The sequence below is a fragment of the Stegostoma tigrinum genome, chromosome 18, assembly GCF_030684315.1.
Source record: "Stegostoma tigrinum isolate sSteTig4 chromosome 18, sSteTig4.hap1, whole genome shotgun sequence".
Lineage (NCBI taxonomy): Eukaryota > Metazoa > Chordata > Chondrichthyes > Orectolobiformes > Stegostomatidae > Stegostoma > Stegostoma tigrinum.
The window spans coordinates 23,027,216-23,043,882 of record NC_081371.1 but is presented as its reverse complement, the minus strand read 5'-3'; the positions used below and the strand labels follow the sequence as shown (position 1 = coordinate 23,043,882).

At 40.0% G+C, this 16,667-nt stretch overlaps 1 protein-coding gene across 16 annotated transcripts in view; it reads right to left on the bottom strand.

Annotated features, from left to right (window-relative positions):
- The window catches only part of LOC125460699 (voltage-dependent L-type calcium channel subunit alpha-1C-like), an 814,036-nt gene that overhangs the window by 111,273 nt on the left and 686,096 nt on the right, over positions 1-16,667 (bottom strand). For all 16 annotated transcript variants that reach the window (XM_048548420.2, XM_048548421.2, XM_048548422.2 and 13 more), the window contains one exon: positions 5,993-6,058. In XM_048548420.2, the coding sequence (XP_048404377.1) occupies positions 5,993-6,058 (66 nt within the window). The remainder of the gene's footprint in view (positions 1-5,992; positions 6,059-16,667) is intronic.

The window sequence follows — 16,667 nt, the reverse complement described above, 5'->3', positions numbered from 1 at the left end:
GAGATTTGACCAGTGTCTTATGTAAATTTATCATAACATCTCTGCTATTATATTCTATGGCTCTACTTATGAAGCCAAGAATAATATATGCCTTATTAACAGCTCTCTCTACACATACCACCATCTTTAGTGACTTATACATATCCAAACCGAAGTCTCTGCTGCTGCATTCTATAAAACAGTACCATCTAATTTTACCATCTCTCCATGCTCTTTGCACCCAAGTCTATCACCTTACACTTCTTAGGATTGAACTTCATGTGCCACCTATCTATCCACATCTCCCATGTGGTAATGTCCTTTTGAAGGCCTAAATTGTCTTCCTCGTTTTTTACAATTTTCTGAAGTTTCTGCAGACTTTAGATACTTCCCCTGCAATTACGACCTAACTTGTTTATATTTAAGCATCAGGAAAAAGAAAGGTTCCAAATTTCAACCCGAAGTGCCCACTACAAATCTTCATCCAGCCCAAAAAATATCGATTAACCAATACTCAGTTTCCTATCCCTCAGTCAATGTCCCCTTTATTCCATGACTTGTAGCTTTCCTCACATGTCTGCTGTGTGACACTATATTGTACACCTTTTGAAAATGAACATACACCACATTCACAGTCTTCCTCTTATCAATCATCTCTGTTGCCTTATCAAAAAGTTCCAGCAAATCAGTTAGATACATCTTTCTCTCCACACAATCCATACCGGTTCTTTTGAATAAATCTACACATTTACATATGACTATTAATTCTATTCTGAATAATTGTTTCTACCAAAGTTAAATTGACTGCCTTTTAATTGCTGGGACTAGCTTCACACCCTTTTTTTTGCATCACCCCTAAATCAGGGGTGATTGAAAATTAGTTGCATGGGCTTCAGCAATTTCCCACTCTAGGTTTCATGTACTGAGAGCTGCTTATTGATAAGAGGTTGGCAGTTGTGCTCAACAGCATCATTGGGGAGGTGTGGCTGCTGCTCAAAGGCAGTCATTGGAACCAAGGAAGATTGAGCAGATGAGGTCACAATGTGGCATTTTGGGAAAATGGGTGCAAAATGGGGTAACAGGGAGAGGGCCGAGTGGAATCAACACCAAGGGAAGGGGTGGCTCTCAGTAGGGTCCCCTCACCTGATGTCCAGTCATTTGATCAGATGCTGAGTTTCTCTGATTGAGGGACATCCCTACTCCTACATAGTTTTAGCTCCCATGGATACCACATGCCAACAGGCCAATCTGCATCTGAGTTAATATCAGTGGTGGTGATTTAATGTCTTTAAACAGTCATTAACTGGCCACTTAATCATCTCAGTTGGCAGGGAGGTTGACATAGGCTTGCCATCCAGAATGTATTTCTGGCAGTGTTGGAAAGATGACAAAGATTCAGATACGTAACCATCACACCCATTTATCTACCCACCTCAAACCTCACCATCATAGCGAGCAGAAAACTTTTCCCGATATTTCAGGCTGATGACACTTTGTTTGCTTTAATAATTACATTTATTTCTACAAATGTTGCCTGACTTTCTGAATGTTTCTAATATTTTCTGCATTTACATGAGATTCCCAGCATCTGCAGTATTCTGCTGTCCTTCTTGACGCCTCAATGTGAACACTATAGCAGATCAAAATCATGTAAATCAATACTTACTTTCTCAAATTCTCAGTTTGTTAAGATAATGATTTACTTATTTGAATGTAAAACAATGGTATGACAGTAAACGAGATCAACTATATTCTCTACCACCAGGCCTCGTGACGTAGGTAGACCCATAAAAGGGCAATTGTAATGAGTCTCTTATGGCATTGGAATTATGAAACGTTAGAGTGGGATTCTAAATCAGTCCTATAAATATTTAGATTAAGTTGTAAACAGGACATAAAGAGTCTGCAAAGAGATATTGATAGATTAAAGTAAAAAAAATTGGAATGGAGTATAACATGAGAAAATGTGAACTTGCCTATTTTGGTGGGAAGAATAAAAAGCAAGATATTATTTAAATGATAAAGATGAAGTCACCATAGTCTACCAGACAGGAGGGTTGTTCTCTCATTAGGGTCACCACACCTCGGTGAGAAGGAAGATTCAAAAAGTCATGGTAACTTTAGCCATATGGGAACTGAACCCACGTGCCACTCCTCAAGGCAAACCAGCCATCCAGCTAACTGAGATAATATCCTTATTTATGAGACATTTAGATTTCCTAATTTACTTAATTCCATTAAAAGCGGTGTTGAGAACATTGGCTGATTCCTATGATGAAGCTATCGTCTTATGAAAAAAGGCTAGTCAGGTTGAACCAGTGTCCATTGAAGAATGAAAAGTGTGGTTTTAAGGGAAAACATGATATCCTGGATTTACTGAGCCAGGGTTGTATCATGGCAAATGCATTTATTTGAGGAAGTGACAATGGGGGATTGATGAAGATAATGCCTTGGATGCTATCTACTTGGATTTTAATAAGTTATTTGAAAAGGCCCCATGTACGAAACTGGTCAAAAAAAGTTAAAATCCATAGGAGATTGTGGCAAGTTGGACCCAATATTGGTTTAGTAACAGGAAACACAGGATAATGGTCAATGGATGTTGTTCTGAATGGAAAGTGGCTTCTATAGTGTTCCACAGGGCTTAGTGTTGAGTTCCTTACTCTTTGTGATATATTTTAATGGTTTAGACTTAAATGTAGGAGGCACGACTGGGAAGTTTGCAGATGACACAAAAATTGGCCAGATCGTGAAGAGGATGGCTGTACCACCAGGATGATAGCAATGCTTTAGTTCAAAGGGTGGAAAAGTGGCAAGAAGAATGTAATTATGGATGTTTGAGGTTATGCCTTTGGAGACGCCAAATAAAGCAATGGAACACATTGTAATTATGATTCAAAGAAGATGATTGAGCTGTATAAAATTATGAGGGACATAGATTGGGTGGACAGGAAGAAACTTGTTCCCTTAGTGGTCAGATGGGCTGATCAGTGACAACTGAAATTCAATCCAGATAAATGTAAAGTGATATACTTGGGCAGGACAAATGATGCAAAGGAATACATGTTGAACTGTAGGATCCTGACAAGCACTGAAGATCAGAAGGACCTCAGTGTGCGTGTACACTGATTCCTGAAGTATCGGGTTAAACAAATAAAGTTGTTGAGAAAGCATCTTCTATACTTTCCTTTATTAGTTGAGGCATAACATTTAAGAGCAGGGAGGTTATGCTGGAACTGTATAAAACGTTGGTTAAGCCACAGCTAGAGATAATGTGCAATTCTGGAATCCTCATTATAGGAGGGATTTGGAATGGGTGCAAAGGAGATTTACCAGCATGTTGCCTGGCTTGGAGAGTTTCAGTTATAAACAAAGATTGGATAGACTGGCATTGATTTCCTTAGAATATAGGAGGTTGACAAAGCACATAACTGAGATTTATAAAACTATAAGGGACAAAGATTAAGTGGGCAGGAAGAAACGCGTCCCCTTGATGGGGGAATCAATGATTGGGAATGGTAGACTTAAGGTAAAAGTCAGATGTTTTAGAGGAGACAATTTTATCACCCAGAAGATAGTGGGAATTGGAACGTACTACTGGTATGGGTCATAGATGTAGCAACCTTCATAACATTTAAGAAGTATTTATATGTGTACTTGTGATACCAAGACATACAAAGATATTGGGCAAGGGCTGAAAAATTGGATTAGAGCAGTTAATTGACTGCTTTTGACTGGTATGGACGCAATGAGCCAAACGGCCTTTTTTTGTGCTATACATCTCTATTACACTATGACTATAAATTGGAGCGGATAATGGGAAATGAAGATCATTGGAGTGTATGACCGCAAGCCCCTGAATGTGGTAGAACAAGTGGATGAGGTGGTAAAGAAGGCCTATGGTATGTTTTTCTTTAGCAGAAATGGTGTTGATTAAACAAGCACAACATATGCTGGAACTGTAAAGACACTGCTTAGACCTTAGCTGGATTTCTGTGTGCAGTTCTGGTCACTAAATGCAAAGGAAGACATAACTGCCTGAGAAAGAGAGTCCAGAGGAGATTTAAAATAATGTTGCTAGGGCTTGAAAATTGCAGCTCTCAAGAATGATAGGATAGCTGAGTGTCATTTTCCATGGTACAGAGGAGGGTGAAAGGTAACTTAATTGAGGTGTACAAAAGAAGAAGGGACTAGAATAGAATGGACAGGGAAGTTCTGTTTACCCTAGTGGACAGGGTTAGATGGGGCATAATGAAAACTTTCAATAAAACAGTCATAGATGCCTGGAATTTACTGTCCAGTTTGGAAATTGATGCAGAAACCCACAACTCATTCAAAAGGAACCAGAATCTGCACTTGAAGCACAATCAGCAGTCTTGCAGGTCACAACATACTGAAAAGTGGGATGCAAATTGGCAGCTGTTTATTTAGTTGTTGTAGACATGATTCATTAAATTACCTTTTATGTGTTGTAACTTTTCTATGGTTCTATTTGTCACCCTGCTAGCCTGATGTTAGTATTGATTTCCTACAATTATGTATTCAGAAACCGATGCTATCATCTTTGGCTCCTGTCACAAATTCCATATCACAATATATGTTTCTGATCATCAAATGGCTAGTGTCAGAGTTGAAACAGAATATTTGCACCTTTGGCTTTCTATCTGATAAAAGATGAGCTTCTGATATTGTCTCCATTACCAAGCCTGCTCCTTACCTCTGCATAGCTCTGGTTTCTGCCTTAATCCATGTGCTGTTTAGATCCTTACTCATGATCTTATTATCTTCAAACATGGCCATTCTAATTCTGCTCTGGCAGCCTTTATATCTTTAAACTAGCCATAAACCTAAATTGACTCAAATTTCTGTTGCTCATATCCTTACTTGCACCAACATTTCATTCACACACCACCACCCATGTTCACTGACCTATATTAGCTCTGGATTAGTAATTCATCAAGCTGAAATTCTTATCACCATATTCAACTCTCTCCATGGCCTCACCTTCCTGACTCTCTGCCACCTTCTTCAGATCTAAGAGAATTCTGGTTTTCTCCACTTCTGGCCTCTGTATTCATTGATCATCGTGGTAACTGTGCCTTTAGCTGTCTCAGCCCTAAATTTTGGAAATCCTTTTCTAAAGTTGTCCATCTCTCTCTCTGTCTCTCTCTCTGACTCTCTCTCTCCTCAAAACCCAATCTTTTGACCAAACATTTGGTTTTTCTTTCCTAATACTTCCTTCCGTGGTTCAATATCAAATCATGACTGATAATGTTTCTGGTAAGTACTATGAGGCAATTTATTATGTCAAATTGTTATCTTTTTGCAAATTATTGCATATTTAGATTAAATTCTCAAAAATACTGCTGGTGCATTTTTGAAGAAATTGTGTATTTGAATACCTGGTGCTCAGGGGAGGAAACAAGCAAGTTTTCCTGTATGACTGTGTTTACAGTAGGAACATTATAGATGACTGGATTGATGTATCATCTTTTGCTTGGGTTTTGGAAATTAGATGGAGAGAAATCCATAGTTACCTGATGTCATGTTACTCATGGATCTGTTAGCATTCATGATGAGAGGTGGGAATAGGGATTTACTGGTTCTTCCAGTAATAACACGTCCAAGATTTGTTGATAGTTCTCAAGTTCCAGGCAAAGTATGAGCATAATTTGTTCTGACTGATGTATGTCATATATGTAATCGAATAATGCTTGTTGTGGGAGGCTACAGTTTGTCATAATGGAGCAAGATATGTCTTCTTGCACCTAGTAGCCAGTGCTGTGTGAGCTTCCTCAGGCTAGCAGCTATTTATTAATTCCGTATTATTCATGTACATATTATATATATCTATATTGGATACAACCAAATAATCAGTTCCATATATGTCAAAAATTAACCATAACAAAGGCAGTGATCAGTCTGTATGTTATGTTACCCTTGGTTTCTTCTCACACTATATATGATTTGATGCTGAATAAACCTGATGTATACTTAGTACAAGGTCACTTACTTGCATGCCAATCACAGCATAGATGAAGAACAGCATAACTATTAGAAGAGCAACATATGGCAATGCCTGCAATGAAAGAGCAAACAGAATTAACTGACTTTATTGTACACTGGTTTTAATACCCTGACTATTGCAATGAGTAATGTCTTTTGAACAATAATGAATTTTGAGGCTAGAATATTTTGCCTTCTTATGAAATAAAGTTGCTGTTTTCTGGCAGCATTGGTAATGAAGTAATATAGACAAAACCTCTCACAGGTGGATAGCTATCCAATTTTTTTGTAGGTTTTAAACTCCAAACTGGAGATATAGAGATTAGATGAGCACTTAGTGTAGTTATCAAAACAAGGGTCAGCTCACAAAGCTTGTATGAAGAACTGTGCTACTGATACGTTAACAATATTTTCTGATCACTTACCTAAAGATCGCTAATGAACAAAACAAGATTTTAAAAATTTCTAGTTACAATGGCTTAGATTTTGAGGTAGTGAATGAACATTCAATAGACATACATATGCCCACAAACATGCTGTAAAGGTTTGGGCAGGAACTTGTCATACTGAGCTCCGGGATAGCAAGATGTGGAGCTGGATGAACACAGGAGGCCAAGCAGCATCAGAGAAGCAGGTAAGCTGATGTTTCGGGCCTAGACCCTTCTTCAGAAATGAGCTCTGGAGTTGCTTTAGATATATTGCTGCCACTAGCCCTCCTTTCTATTCTTTTAAGCTTAAATGAACAAAATTGGCTTAAACAGTCCATGCTGGGGTACTGTAATAAAAATTCAAACTAATGGTTAACGGAAATTCGCATAAGGTCAGTTTTCCTTATAATTCTGAGTCTAAGAGCCTATCTAATTTTCAATGGTAGTAGATGGATCACTGTCTATCACAGTTGAGTCTTAATAAGATGAGGCCATTGTTTTACATAATAAGATTTAGTTTATTGCCTGATAGTTATAGTTACAAGTAACATTGTTAGTTAGGCAGAATTAGGTCAATCAGGAGTTAGGTATGCAAACTCTAACACCATCAGGATGTTATGCAAGGCTACCTGATTCTCCATTTAAAGATTGTATGACATTATCAACTTGGTGAGGCTTATTGCAACTTTAACCTTAATTCTTCATAACAATATCTTATACAACAGTACTTATTACAGTTAGAAAACTGTATCAGTGCAGCATCCACTATAGGGAATCAAGACAAGCAATTATGCATCTTGTTTATCAATGATAGAAACATTATTACTGAGCAGTGTACAGTCTGTATGAATTAATAATGTTTACTTCAATCCTAAATTAGGAGCTGAATGTTAAATAAAGCAAAATAGAATTGGAATGGAGACAGAGAGAGAGAGATAGAGAAAAATAAACAAAAACTACATTTTTTTGAAGTTTCCAACAACAATTCAAATCAAAAGGATTGCGACTTTTCAAAGTTGATTTTCAGACAGTTCATTTGGCAGTAATTAAGAATCAGCAGACAGATAACATTTACTGTTATTTGAATGAATAAACCCAATCAATCACTTTCTTGTGTACTTGATCTGTATCCATCAGGTGGAGGGAATCTTAAACCCGGGAAATATTTCAGGCACAAGAGACACTGGAAAGCTCACAGGATGAATTGGCATTTGGAGGCTATGTTCTTTCATTGCTGTGCAGATACATCAATACTAATGAGCTCTGTTGCATACGTAAAATGTATGGAACAATCTGGTGAGTATAAGTCACAGATGTACAGGAGGAGATAATGAAAACAGTAATAGCTCTAAGCAAACCCTTTCAGAGGAGTGTAGAGGTGCCCAAGGTGCTTGTGACATAGTGGTAGTGTCCTTATCTCTGACTCCAGAGGCCTGGACTCAAGTCCCACTTGCTCAAGTGGTATGTCACAATGTCTCTGAACAAGTTAATTTAAAAATCTCCACAGCTGTTCAACACCATCCAGATGGTGAACCTAGGTTGTCAGTAACAAAGCAGTGAGGGACTAGCTGGTGCACCAATTGTGTGAACATCGGTTGGGGTTTCCAGACACAGTGAAGCCCCACGTGCCAATGATGGAGGATTCCATCTGTGATGTGAGTGGTTCAGTTTTTCTGACATGTAAATACATAATGACATTGATTCAGAGACTGACATCCTCACTGAACAGATATATGGAACACAGAACTAAGTGGATACAGAGGTTACAGGCATTCAGACCCCAGCCTTATCCATGAAATCAATAAACTGATGGAGTGGCTGAGATGGGCTAGCCATACATCTTTCCATTGCCATGCCAAGGGCACACCACTTCAGGAGGCTACATAAGTGAATGTGAAACCTTAAACGGGTGAGGAAAGGCAGGTTTTAGGCAATGGGAGCTCCTGTCAGGGTTCCACAGCTGAAGATACATCCTCAGTGCCTCAAAGGTGACAGGAAAGCTGGATTGTTTTCTGATGACTGCAATGGCCCTGGCACAGAAGCAAATGGCTCCAAATATGCCAAGTTCCAGTCAATTAGATTAGATTAAATTAAATTAGATTCCCTACAGTGTGGAAACAGGCCCATTGGCCCAACAAGTCCACACCGCCCTTTGGAGCATCCCACCTGGACCCATCCCCCTACAACCCACACACCCCTGAACACTACAGGCAATTTAGCATGGCCAATCCACCTAGCCCGCACATCTTTAGACTGTGGGAGGAAACCGGAGAACCTGGAGGAAACCCATGCTGACAGGGGGAGAATGTGCAAACTCTGCACAGACAGTTGCCTGAAGTTGGAATCGAACCTGGGCCCCTGGCGCTGTGAGACTGCAATGCTAACCACTGAGCCACCATGCTGCCCAAAGCTTAGAAACCAAGTGGATTTAAAATATGGCCACCTCATGTACTGGAGCAAGAAAGGCAGCAACCTGCCTCCGCATCAATGCAAGGCTGAGGTGGACTATCAGTAGAAATTATGATAAGCATACACCTAAAGGCACAGCTTAGGACTTGGGGTTCACAGGATAATATCATTAGATAACATGCAAATTTATGTAACATTTAGTGAAAAAAAATTGTTGGAATGCAATCTATAATTAATTACATATTTATTTTGAAGCAACAGTGTACAGTGTACAAAAAGAGTTCAGAGAATATCTCTTGTCTTGCAGAATCAGCCAAAAAGGTGCTTGGATGAGCTCAGGAGCTAGGGCAGGGTTGGAATTGTTTATGAATTCTTGGCAGCTTCCTGAAAATCTCCCAGATGAGCTGCTTACAGTAATTACATGCTGTACCTGTGAAAATGCAGCCATGGATCCGAAATTGACTGCCTTTTCAGTCTAATTGATCCTGAAATGCAATTAATTTGATCCGTCAACCAGCTCAATAGTAGAAGGGCATATGATCCCCTTTGAGCAGCTTTCAGCTGCTGATTAAGAGGTGATTTCTAAATTGACCTCCTGGCATGCAAAATTGACTGCCATAGCAACCTTTAAGGAGATAAACATTGTAAGGTGATAAATGTAGTCACCACTGCCCAGTAGTCTCAATTTGCATTCAATTATTTCACCTAATCCTTTCACCACCTCCCTGAACAGGTCATGCAACCATGGCTAATTGAGAAGTTGTTAGATTAACAGAAGAAGCTTACAACATCACCCAGAAATAGTGATAAACCTAAGGATTGGGATGGTTTTTAAAAAAAATCGAAGAATAAATCAAGACATTCTTAAAAGGATGAGAAAATTGAAGATGAGAGTAAACTAGCATGAAATATAAAATCAGATTGTAAGAAATTTACATGTAGAGATATTTGGGACCTTAGAAACAGAAACATGAGAATTATAATGGGAAATAAGAAATGGCAGACGCCTCAAAAATTTTACTGGAAATTATGGGAAATCAAGAGTCTAACGAGAGCCAGAAACTTAATATCACTAAAGGAAAAGTCCTGTCACATTAATTGGTTCTAAAAACCAGAATGTGATGCCCTACATCACAAAGTCATAAAAGAAGTGGCTGCAAACATCATGAACACATCTTTAATTTCTCAAAACTCTCTATGGTCTGGAACCATCCCTGTGGATAGGACCCAATTGTTCAAGAAAAGAAGTGGAGAGAGAAAACAGAGAGCTAAAGACCATTAACCTGACATCAACGTAGGAAAAATTGTAGAATTTTTCATTAATGATAAGATTAGATGTGAATATAATACAAAGAAAATCACAACATGGTTAGATAAATTCAGAAGAATTTATGATGGAGAAATAATATTTGACAAAACTTTAAAGCTTTTTGAGGGCATAACTAGTAGCATTGATAAGGTACAAAGAATAAATCGAGTAAGTTCGGATTTTCTGATGGATTGGACAAGTAACTCCCAAGAAACTGTTGCATGTGACAAGGGCTAATGACATTTCGAATAACACAACAGTATGGATTGAGGACTGATTAACAGGCAGAAAACAGGGAGAAAGAGTAAACAGGTCACTTTGGGGATTACTGAGTATAATCTGTGGAAAGCCACAAGGATCAGTGCATAGGTCTCAGTGATTAATGACCTAGCCAATGCCTTAGAGAAAGGGACCCCCTTTAAATCATCCCAATCTTCTGACGGAGCAAAACAAAGTGGAAAAATAAGCTGTGGTGGGTAATGCAAAAAGGCTGAAAAGAGATAGAGAAGACCAATTAAAATAAATGTTTAAGAAGGTGGCGAATAGCATATAATGTGGGGAAATACAAAATTATCCACTTTTGTAGGAAGAATGGAAAGATAGTTTTTTTAAAATGTAAGAGAATGTAAGTAAATGCTAGTATTCAAGTGGTATTGGGATGGGGACAGTATCTGTATACACAAGCCACAGAAAGTTACCATGCAGCCACAAAAAAACACATGTTACAACACTGATATCTACCTGACAATGAGGAAAATTGCCAAGTATGTCCTGTACATAAAGAAAAGGACAAATCCAACTCAGCCAATTACTGCCCCATCAGTCTACACTTGATTATCAGTAAAGTGATGAAAGGTGTCATCAACAGTGCTAGCAAGCAGCACCTGCTCAGCAATAAACTGCAGTGATGCCCAGTTTGGGTTCCACCTGGACCATTCAGTTCCTAACTTCATTACAGCCTTGATTCAAACATGGACAAAAGAGCTGAATTCCAGAGGTGAGGTGAGAATGGGGCCATCAAGGAGTCCTAGCAAAACTGGAATCATTGGGTATTGGGGGCAAACTCTCCAGTGGTTGGAGTCATACCTTGCACAAAGGAAGATGGTTGTGGTTTTTGGAGATCACTCAATCCATTTCAGGGCATCTCTGCAGGAGTTCCATCCACCTTTGGCTGCTTCATCAATGAACTTACCTCCATCATAGGTTCAGAAGTGGGGATGTTTGCCAATGATTGCACAATGTCCAGCACTATTCATAACTCCTCAGGCACTGAAGCAGTCTATGTTCAAATGCAACAAGATCTGGACAATATCCATGCTTGGGCTGACAAATGGCAAGTAACATTCGCACCTCACAAATGCCAGGCTATAACCATCACAAATAAGAGACAATCTAACCACTGCCCCATGGCATTCAACTGTGTTATCATCACTGAATTCCCTACTATCAGCATCCTGGGGTTATCATGGACCAGAAACTCAACTGGACTCACCACATAAACACAGTGGGTACAACCGCAGTTCAAAAGCTGGGAATACTACAGCAAGTAACTCATTTCCTGACTCCTCAAAGCCTGTCCACCATTTACAAGGTACAAGTCAGGAGTGTGTTGGAATACTCCCACTTGCCTTGAAGAGTTCAGTACCAACAACACTCAAGAAGCTTGACACCATCCAGGACAAAACAGCCCACTTGACCGGTACTTCATCCACAAGCATCCACTCCCTCAACCACTGATGCTCGAAAGCAACAGTGTGTACTATCTACAAGATGCAACACAGAAATTCACCAAAGATCCTTAGACAGCACCTTCTAAAACCATGACTACTTCCATCTAGAAGGACAAGGGCAGCAGATATATGGGAACACCATCACCTTCAAGTTGGCCTCTCACCCATTCATCATCCTGACTCGGAAATATATTGCTGCTCCTTCAATCTTGCTGGATCAAAATCCTGGAATTCCCTCCCTAATGGCATTATGTGTCCACTGACAGCAAGAGTACTGCAGCAGTTCAAAGCAGCAGCTCATCACCACCTTTTCAAGGGCAACTAAGGACGGGCAATGAATGCTGGCCAGCCAGCAACGTCCATATCCCACAAAATGGATTTTAAAAAACTAAGACTGCAATTGGCATGTTAGTTTTTTTTTCAAGGGAGTTGGAGAGTAGGAGTAAGAATGCCTTTTTGCATGGAATAAAGTTTTGGTGACCTCACATCTGAAATACCCTGTATATTTGTTGTTTCTTTGTCAAAGGAAGTGTAGAAGTTCCTTCAGAAGGGTACAACAAAGTGTCACCAGATTAATTCCTGAGATAGGAGAAATTTTCTTCTGAGGAGCAGTTTATTAGAATTAGTCTACACTCTCTGGAATTTAGAAGAGGAAGAAATAAAGTAATTGAAAATATCAAATTCTTATAGATTTAACAGAATAAATATTGAAAGACTGTTTCTTCAAGCTGGAGAGTCTGGAACTAGTGATTGCAGTATCAAGACAAGGGATCAGAAATTTAAAACGGTTGTGAAGTTTGTGAATCTTTGGAATTCTCTACCTTTGAGGGCTGTAGAAAGTCAGTTGACAAATATTTTCAAGGATGAGAATATTAATCTTTTTTGGCACCAAGGCAATCAATGGATCTGGCATGAAACAACAGGATAACTGGAGGACATAAAGTTGGAGTTCAGTCACAATCAAACTGAATTGGGCAGCAGGCTTGTTGGGCTGTTTGGCCTATTCTTGCTCCTGTTTTTTTAAGTGTGTACATTTCGCTGCATCAGTCAGGACATTTCTTTCACCAACCTCATGCAAAATTGCAGAATAGAAGAATGAGAAGCTTTTAAAGAGCAACAGAAGATAAATAAAAAGGCAATGCGCAGAGAAAACATGAGGTATGAAGGAAAACAGGCCAAAAATATAAAGGAGGATAGTAAAAGCTTTTTTAGGTTTGTGAAAAGAAAAAAAAGGTTAAGAATAAAATTAGGCCCTTGAAGTCAGAAACGGGTGAATTTATTATGGGGAACAAGGAAATGGCAGAAGAGTTAAACAGGTACTTTAGATGTGTCTTCACTAGGGAAGACACAAGCAATCTCCCAGATGCTATAGTGGCTGAAGGACCTAGGGTAATGGATGAACTTAAGGGAATTTATATTAGGCAGGAAATGGTGTTGGATAGACTGTTAGGTCTGAAGGTGATAAGTCCCTGGGGCCTGATGGTCTGCATCCCAGGGTACTTAAGGAGGTGGCTCTAGAAATCGTGGACGCATTGGTAATCATTTTCCAATGTTCTATAGATTCAGGATCAGTTCCTGTAGATTGGAGGGAGGCTAATGTTGTCCCACTTTTCAAGAAAGGAGGGAGAGAGTAAACAGGAAATTATAGACCGGTTAGCCTGACGTCAGTGGTGGGAAAGATGCTGGAGTCAATTATAAAAGATGAAATTACGACTCATTTGGATAGCAGTAACAGGATAGGTCAGAGTCAGCATGGATTTACAAAGGGGAAATTGTGCTTGACTAATCTTCTGGAATTTTTTGAGGATGTATCTATGAAGATGGACAAGGGAGAACCAGTGGATATAGTGTACCTGGACTTTCAGAAAGCCTTTGATAAAGTCCCACTTAGGAGATTGGTGAGCAAAATTAGGGCACATGGTATTGGGGGCAAAATACTGACTTGGAGTGAAAATTGGCTGGCTGACAGGAAGCAAAGAGTAGTGATAAACAGGCCCCTTACGGAATGGCAGGCGGTGACCAGTGGAGTACCACAAGGTTCGGTGCTGGGACTGCAGCTGTTTACTATATACATTAATGAAATAGACGAAGGCGTTAAAAGTAATATTAGCAAATTTGCTGATGACACAAAGCTGGGTGGCAGTGTAAAATGTGAGGAGGATGTTATGAGAATACAGGGTGACTTGGACAGGCTAGTTGAGTGGACGGATGCATGGTAGATACAGTTTAATGTGGATAAATATGTGGTTATCCACTTTGGTGGCAAGAACAGGAAGGCAGATTACTATCTAAACGGAGTCAAGTTAGGTAAAGGGGAAGCACAACGAGATCTAGGTGTTCTTGTACATCAGTCAATGAAAGCAAGCATGCAGGTACAGCAGGCAGTGAAGAAAGCTAATGGCATGCTGGCCTTCGTAATAAGAGGAATTGAATATAGGCGCAACGAGGTCCTTCAGCAGCTCTACAGGGCCCTGTGAGACCACACCTGGAGTATCGTGTGCAGTTTTGGTCTCCAAATTTGAGGAAGGACATTCTTGCTATTGAGGGAGTGCAGCGTAGGTTCACGAGGTCAATTCCTGGAATGGCGGGACTATCATATGTTGAAAGATCGGAGTGACTAGGCTTGTATACTCTTGAGTTTAGAAGGATGAGAGAGGATCTGATTGAGACGTATAAGATTATTAAGGGATTGGACACTCTGGAGGCAGGAAGCATGTTTTCGCTGATGGGTGAGTCCAAACCAGAGGACACAGTTTAAAAATAAGGAGTAGGCCATTTAGAACAGAGTTGAGGAAAAACTTGTTCTTAACCCAGAGAGTGGTGGATATATGGAATGCTCTGCCCCAGAAGGCAGTGGAGGCCAACTCTCTGGATACTTTCAAGAAAGAGATTGATAGAGCTCTTAAAGATAGTGGAATCAAGGGTTATGGGGATAAGGCAGGGACAGGATACTGATTGTGGATGATCAGCCATGATCATAATGAATGGTGCTGCTGGCTCGAAGGGCCGAATGGCCTACTCCAGCACCTATTGTCTATGGTCTTTCTTTCACAGTTATGTTGTTGAAGCTCATTATGTATGCATATCCAAGTTAAATTGTCAAAATTTAGGCAGGAAGGTAAGAGGTTCTGTTCCCAGACAGGAGCTTTCAGGTTCCAGCTTCTGATGTACCCAGACAGCACTTCACTCTCTGCAAGCCAGCAGCATCATTCAATCCTTGCTCTTCATCCCCACTCACCCCAAGAGAAATCAGAGGCCAGATAAAAAAGTGGTACTAAGATTTTTGTGACATCTTCATAGATATTCTCCTGAAGGCTGTCCAGGAGAGAAAGGAAATTTTCCTTTTCTTCAGAGTTGGCAACACAACGCCAATCCGAATGACCAAGACATGTGGACATGGGGGCTGTAGAGCTACATGCCTACAGGCGGCTCCAGTGCTTCAACAGAATGGTCTGCTAATCTCCACAAGTTTATGTACAACTGTCCACTCAATGCTTCATGCTTTTATGAATTAACGTTGTAATGTTCCCACTGAGGATGACTGTCACACAGGAGGTTGGTCCTTTTCTCACAGGTGATGACTCATATTCAAGGAATACCCGTCACTTAAGTACAGATCCCAATGTAGTGTTACTTGCACCTCACTGGTACTGCTTCTCCAGGGTTCACATTTAAAACATAAAAAGAGCTACAATACTATTTCGCCCTCTATCACCACTGACCTTTAATCACGAGGAGGAATGCACATCTGATTTTCATCAAATAATTGCATCATCATGGCTACATTCTCCAGGTCTATGTCCAGCACCTTCTCAAACTGTACCTCTAAGGAGGGACAGTCACAAGACTCAGTGGATGCACCATCAAGGTCTTCCTGCCCATACTCCATCAGTGCACATTCAATTCAGTGCATAATCTATTTACAGAAGGCTCATGGTTACATTCTGGTGAGCACCACACTGATACAGAAGAAGGAAAAGGCTGAGGTCTCCAAAACTTGGAGGATTGCTGGAGAATAGGCCCTTGCTGTGCCAGCTCCAGATGGTGAGTCTCTGGACTCACATTAATGAGCTGATGTTCCTCCCTCAATTCTCCATGATCCTTTAGTAGTTCCAAAACCATTCTTTACATTGTCCTCCTTACCATCCCTTTCTACCTAACTGACCTTTATCTGAATTTCCTCTTATTTGATTTCTGTCGCATTTGCCTTTCCTGGCCAGGTTTGCTGATGTCAACCTGTATGGCTGCTTCACAAGGGAAGGTGGTCAGCTGGACAGGCCTCACCCCCGACCCTATATGCATTTAACAAAAAACAAGCATGTAAGTAATTGATGTTTATTGTGAGGTTTATTAACCCAGACAGGGTTTACCCTTGATGACTTCATTTCAAAAATATACTTTATTCTTAAATATCATTTATAAATATACAAAAAACTCTGAATCATATCTCTACAGTCTTTTTGGAAAAGAAAGACTAAGTATAGGAATTTTGATATTTTCCACAGCTTCTCCACAGTTGTATCAAAACAAAGGCATTTTCTACTTACGCAAGAAACTACGTACGTTCATTTTGAAACACCAAGAGGGTCTTTCAGCTGAACAGATTTTCATTATACTTTGGCAAGAAGACTTTAGACTGTAGTCTTTCCCCACCGTGCCTTGGCAGCAGTTGCCTGAAGCTTTAATGCATCCCTCTGCCTGTGGCTGTGAACTTTGGAATGTGCCAACCTGCTACACTAGTTGACGTCAATTCCTTGCACTGGAAGACCAACAAGTAAGTCGGGCAAGCAAAAGGAGCATCCTTCC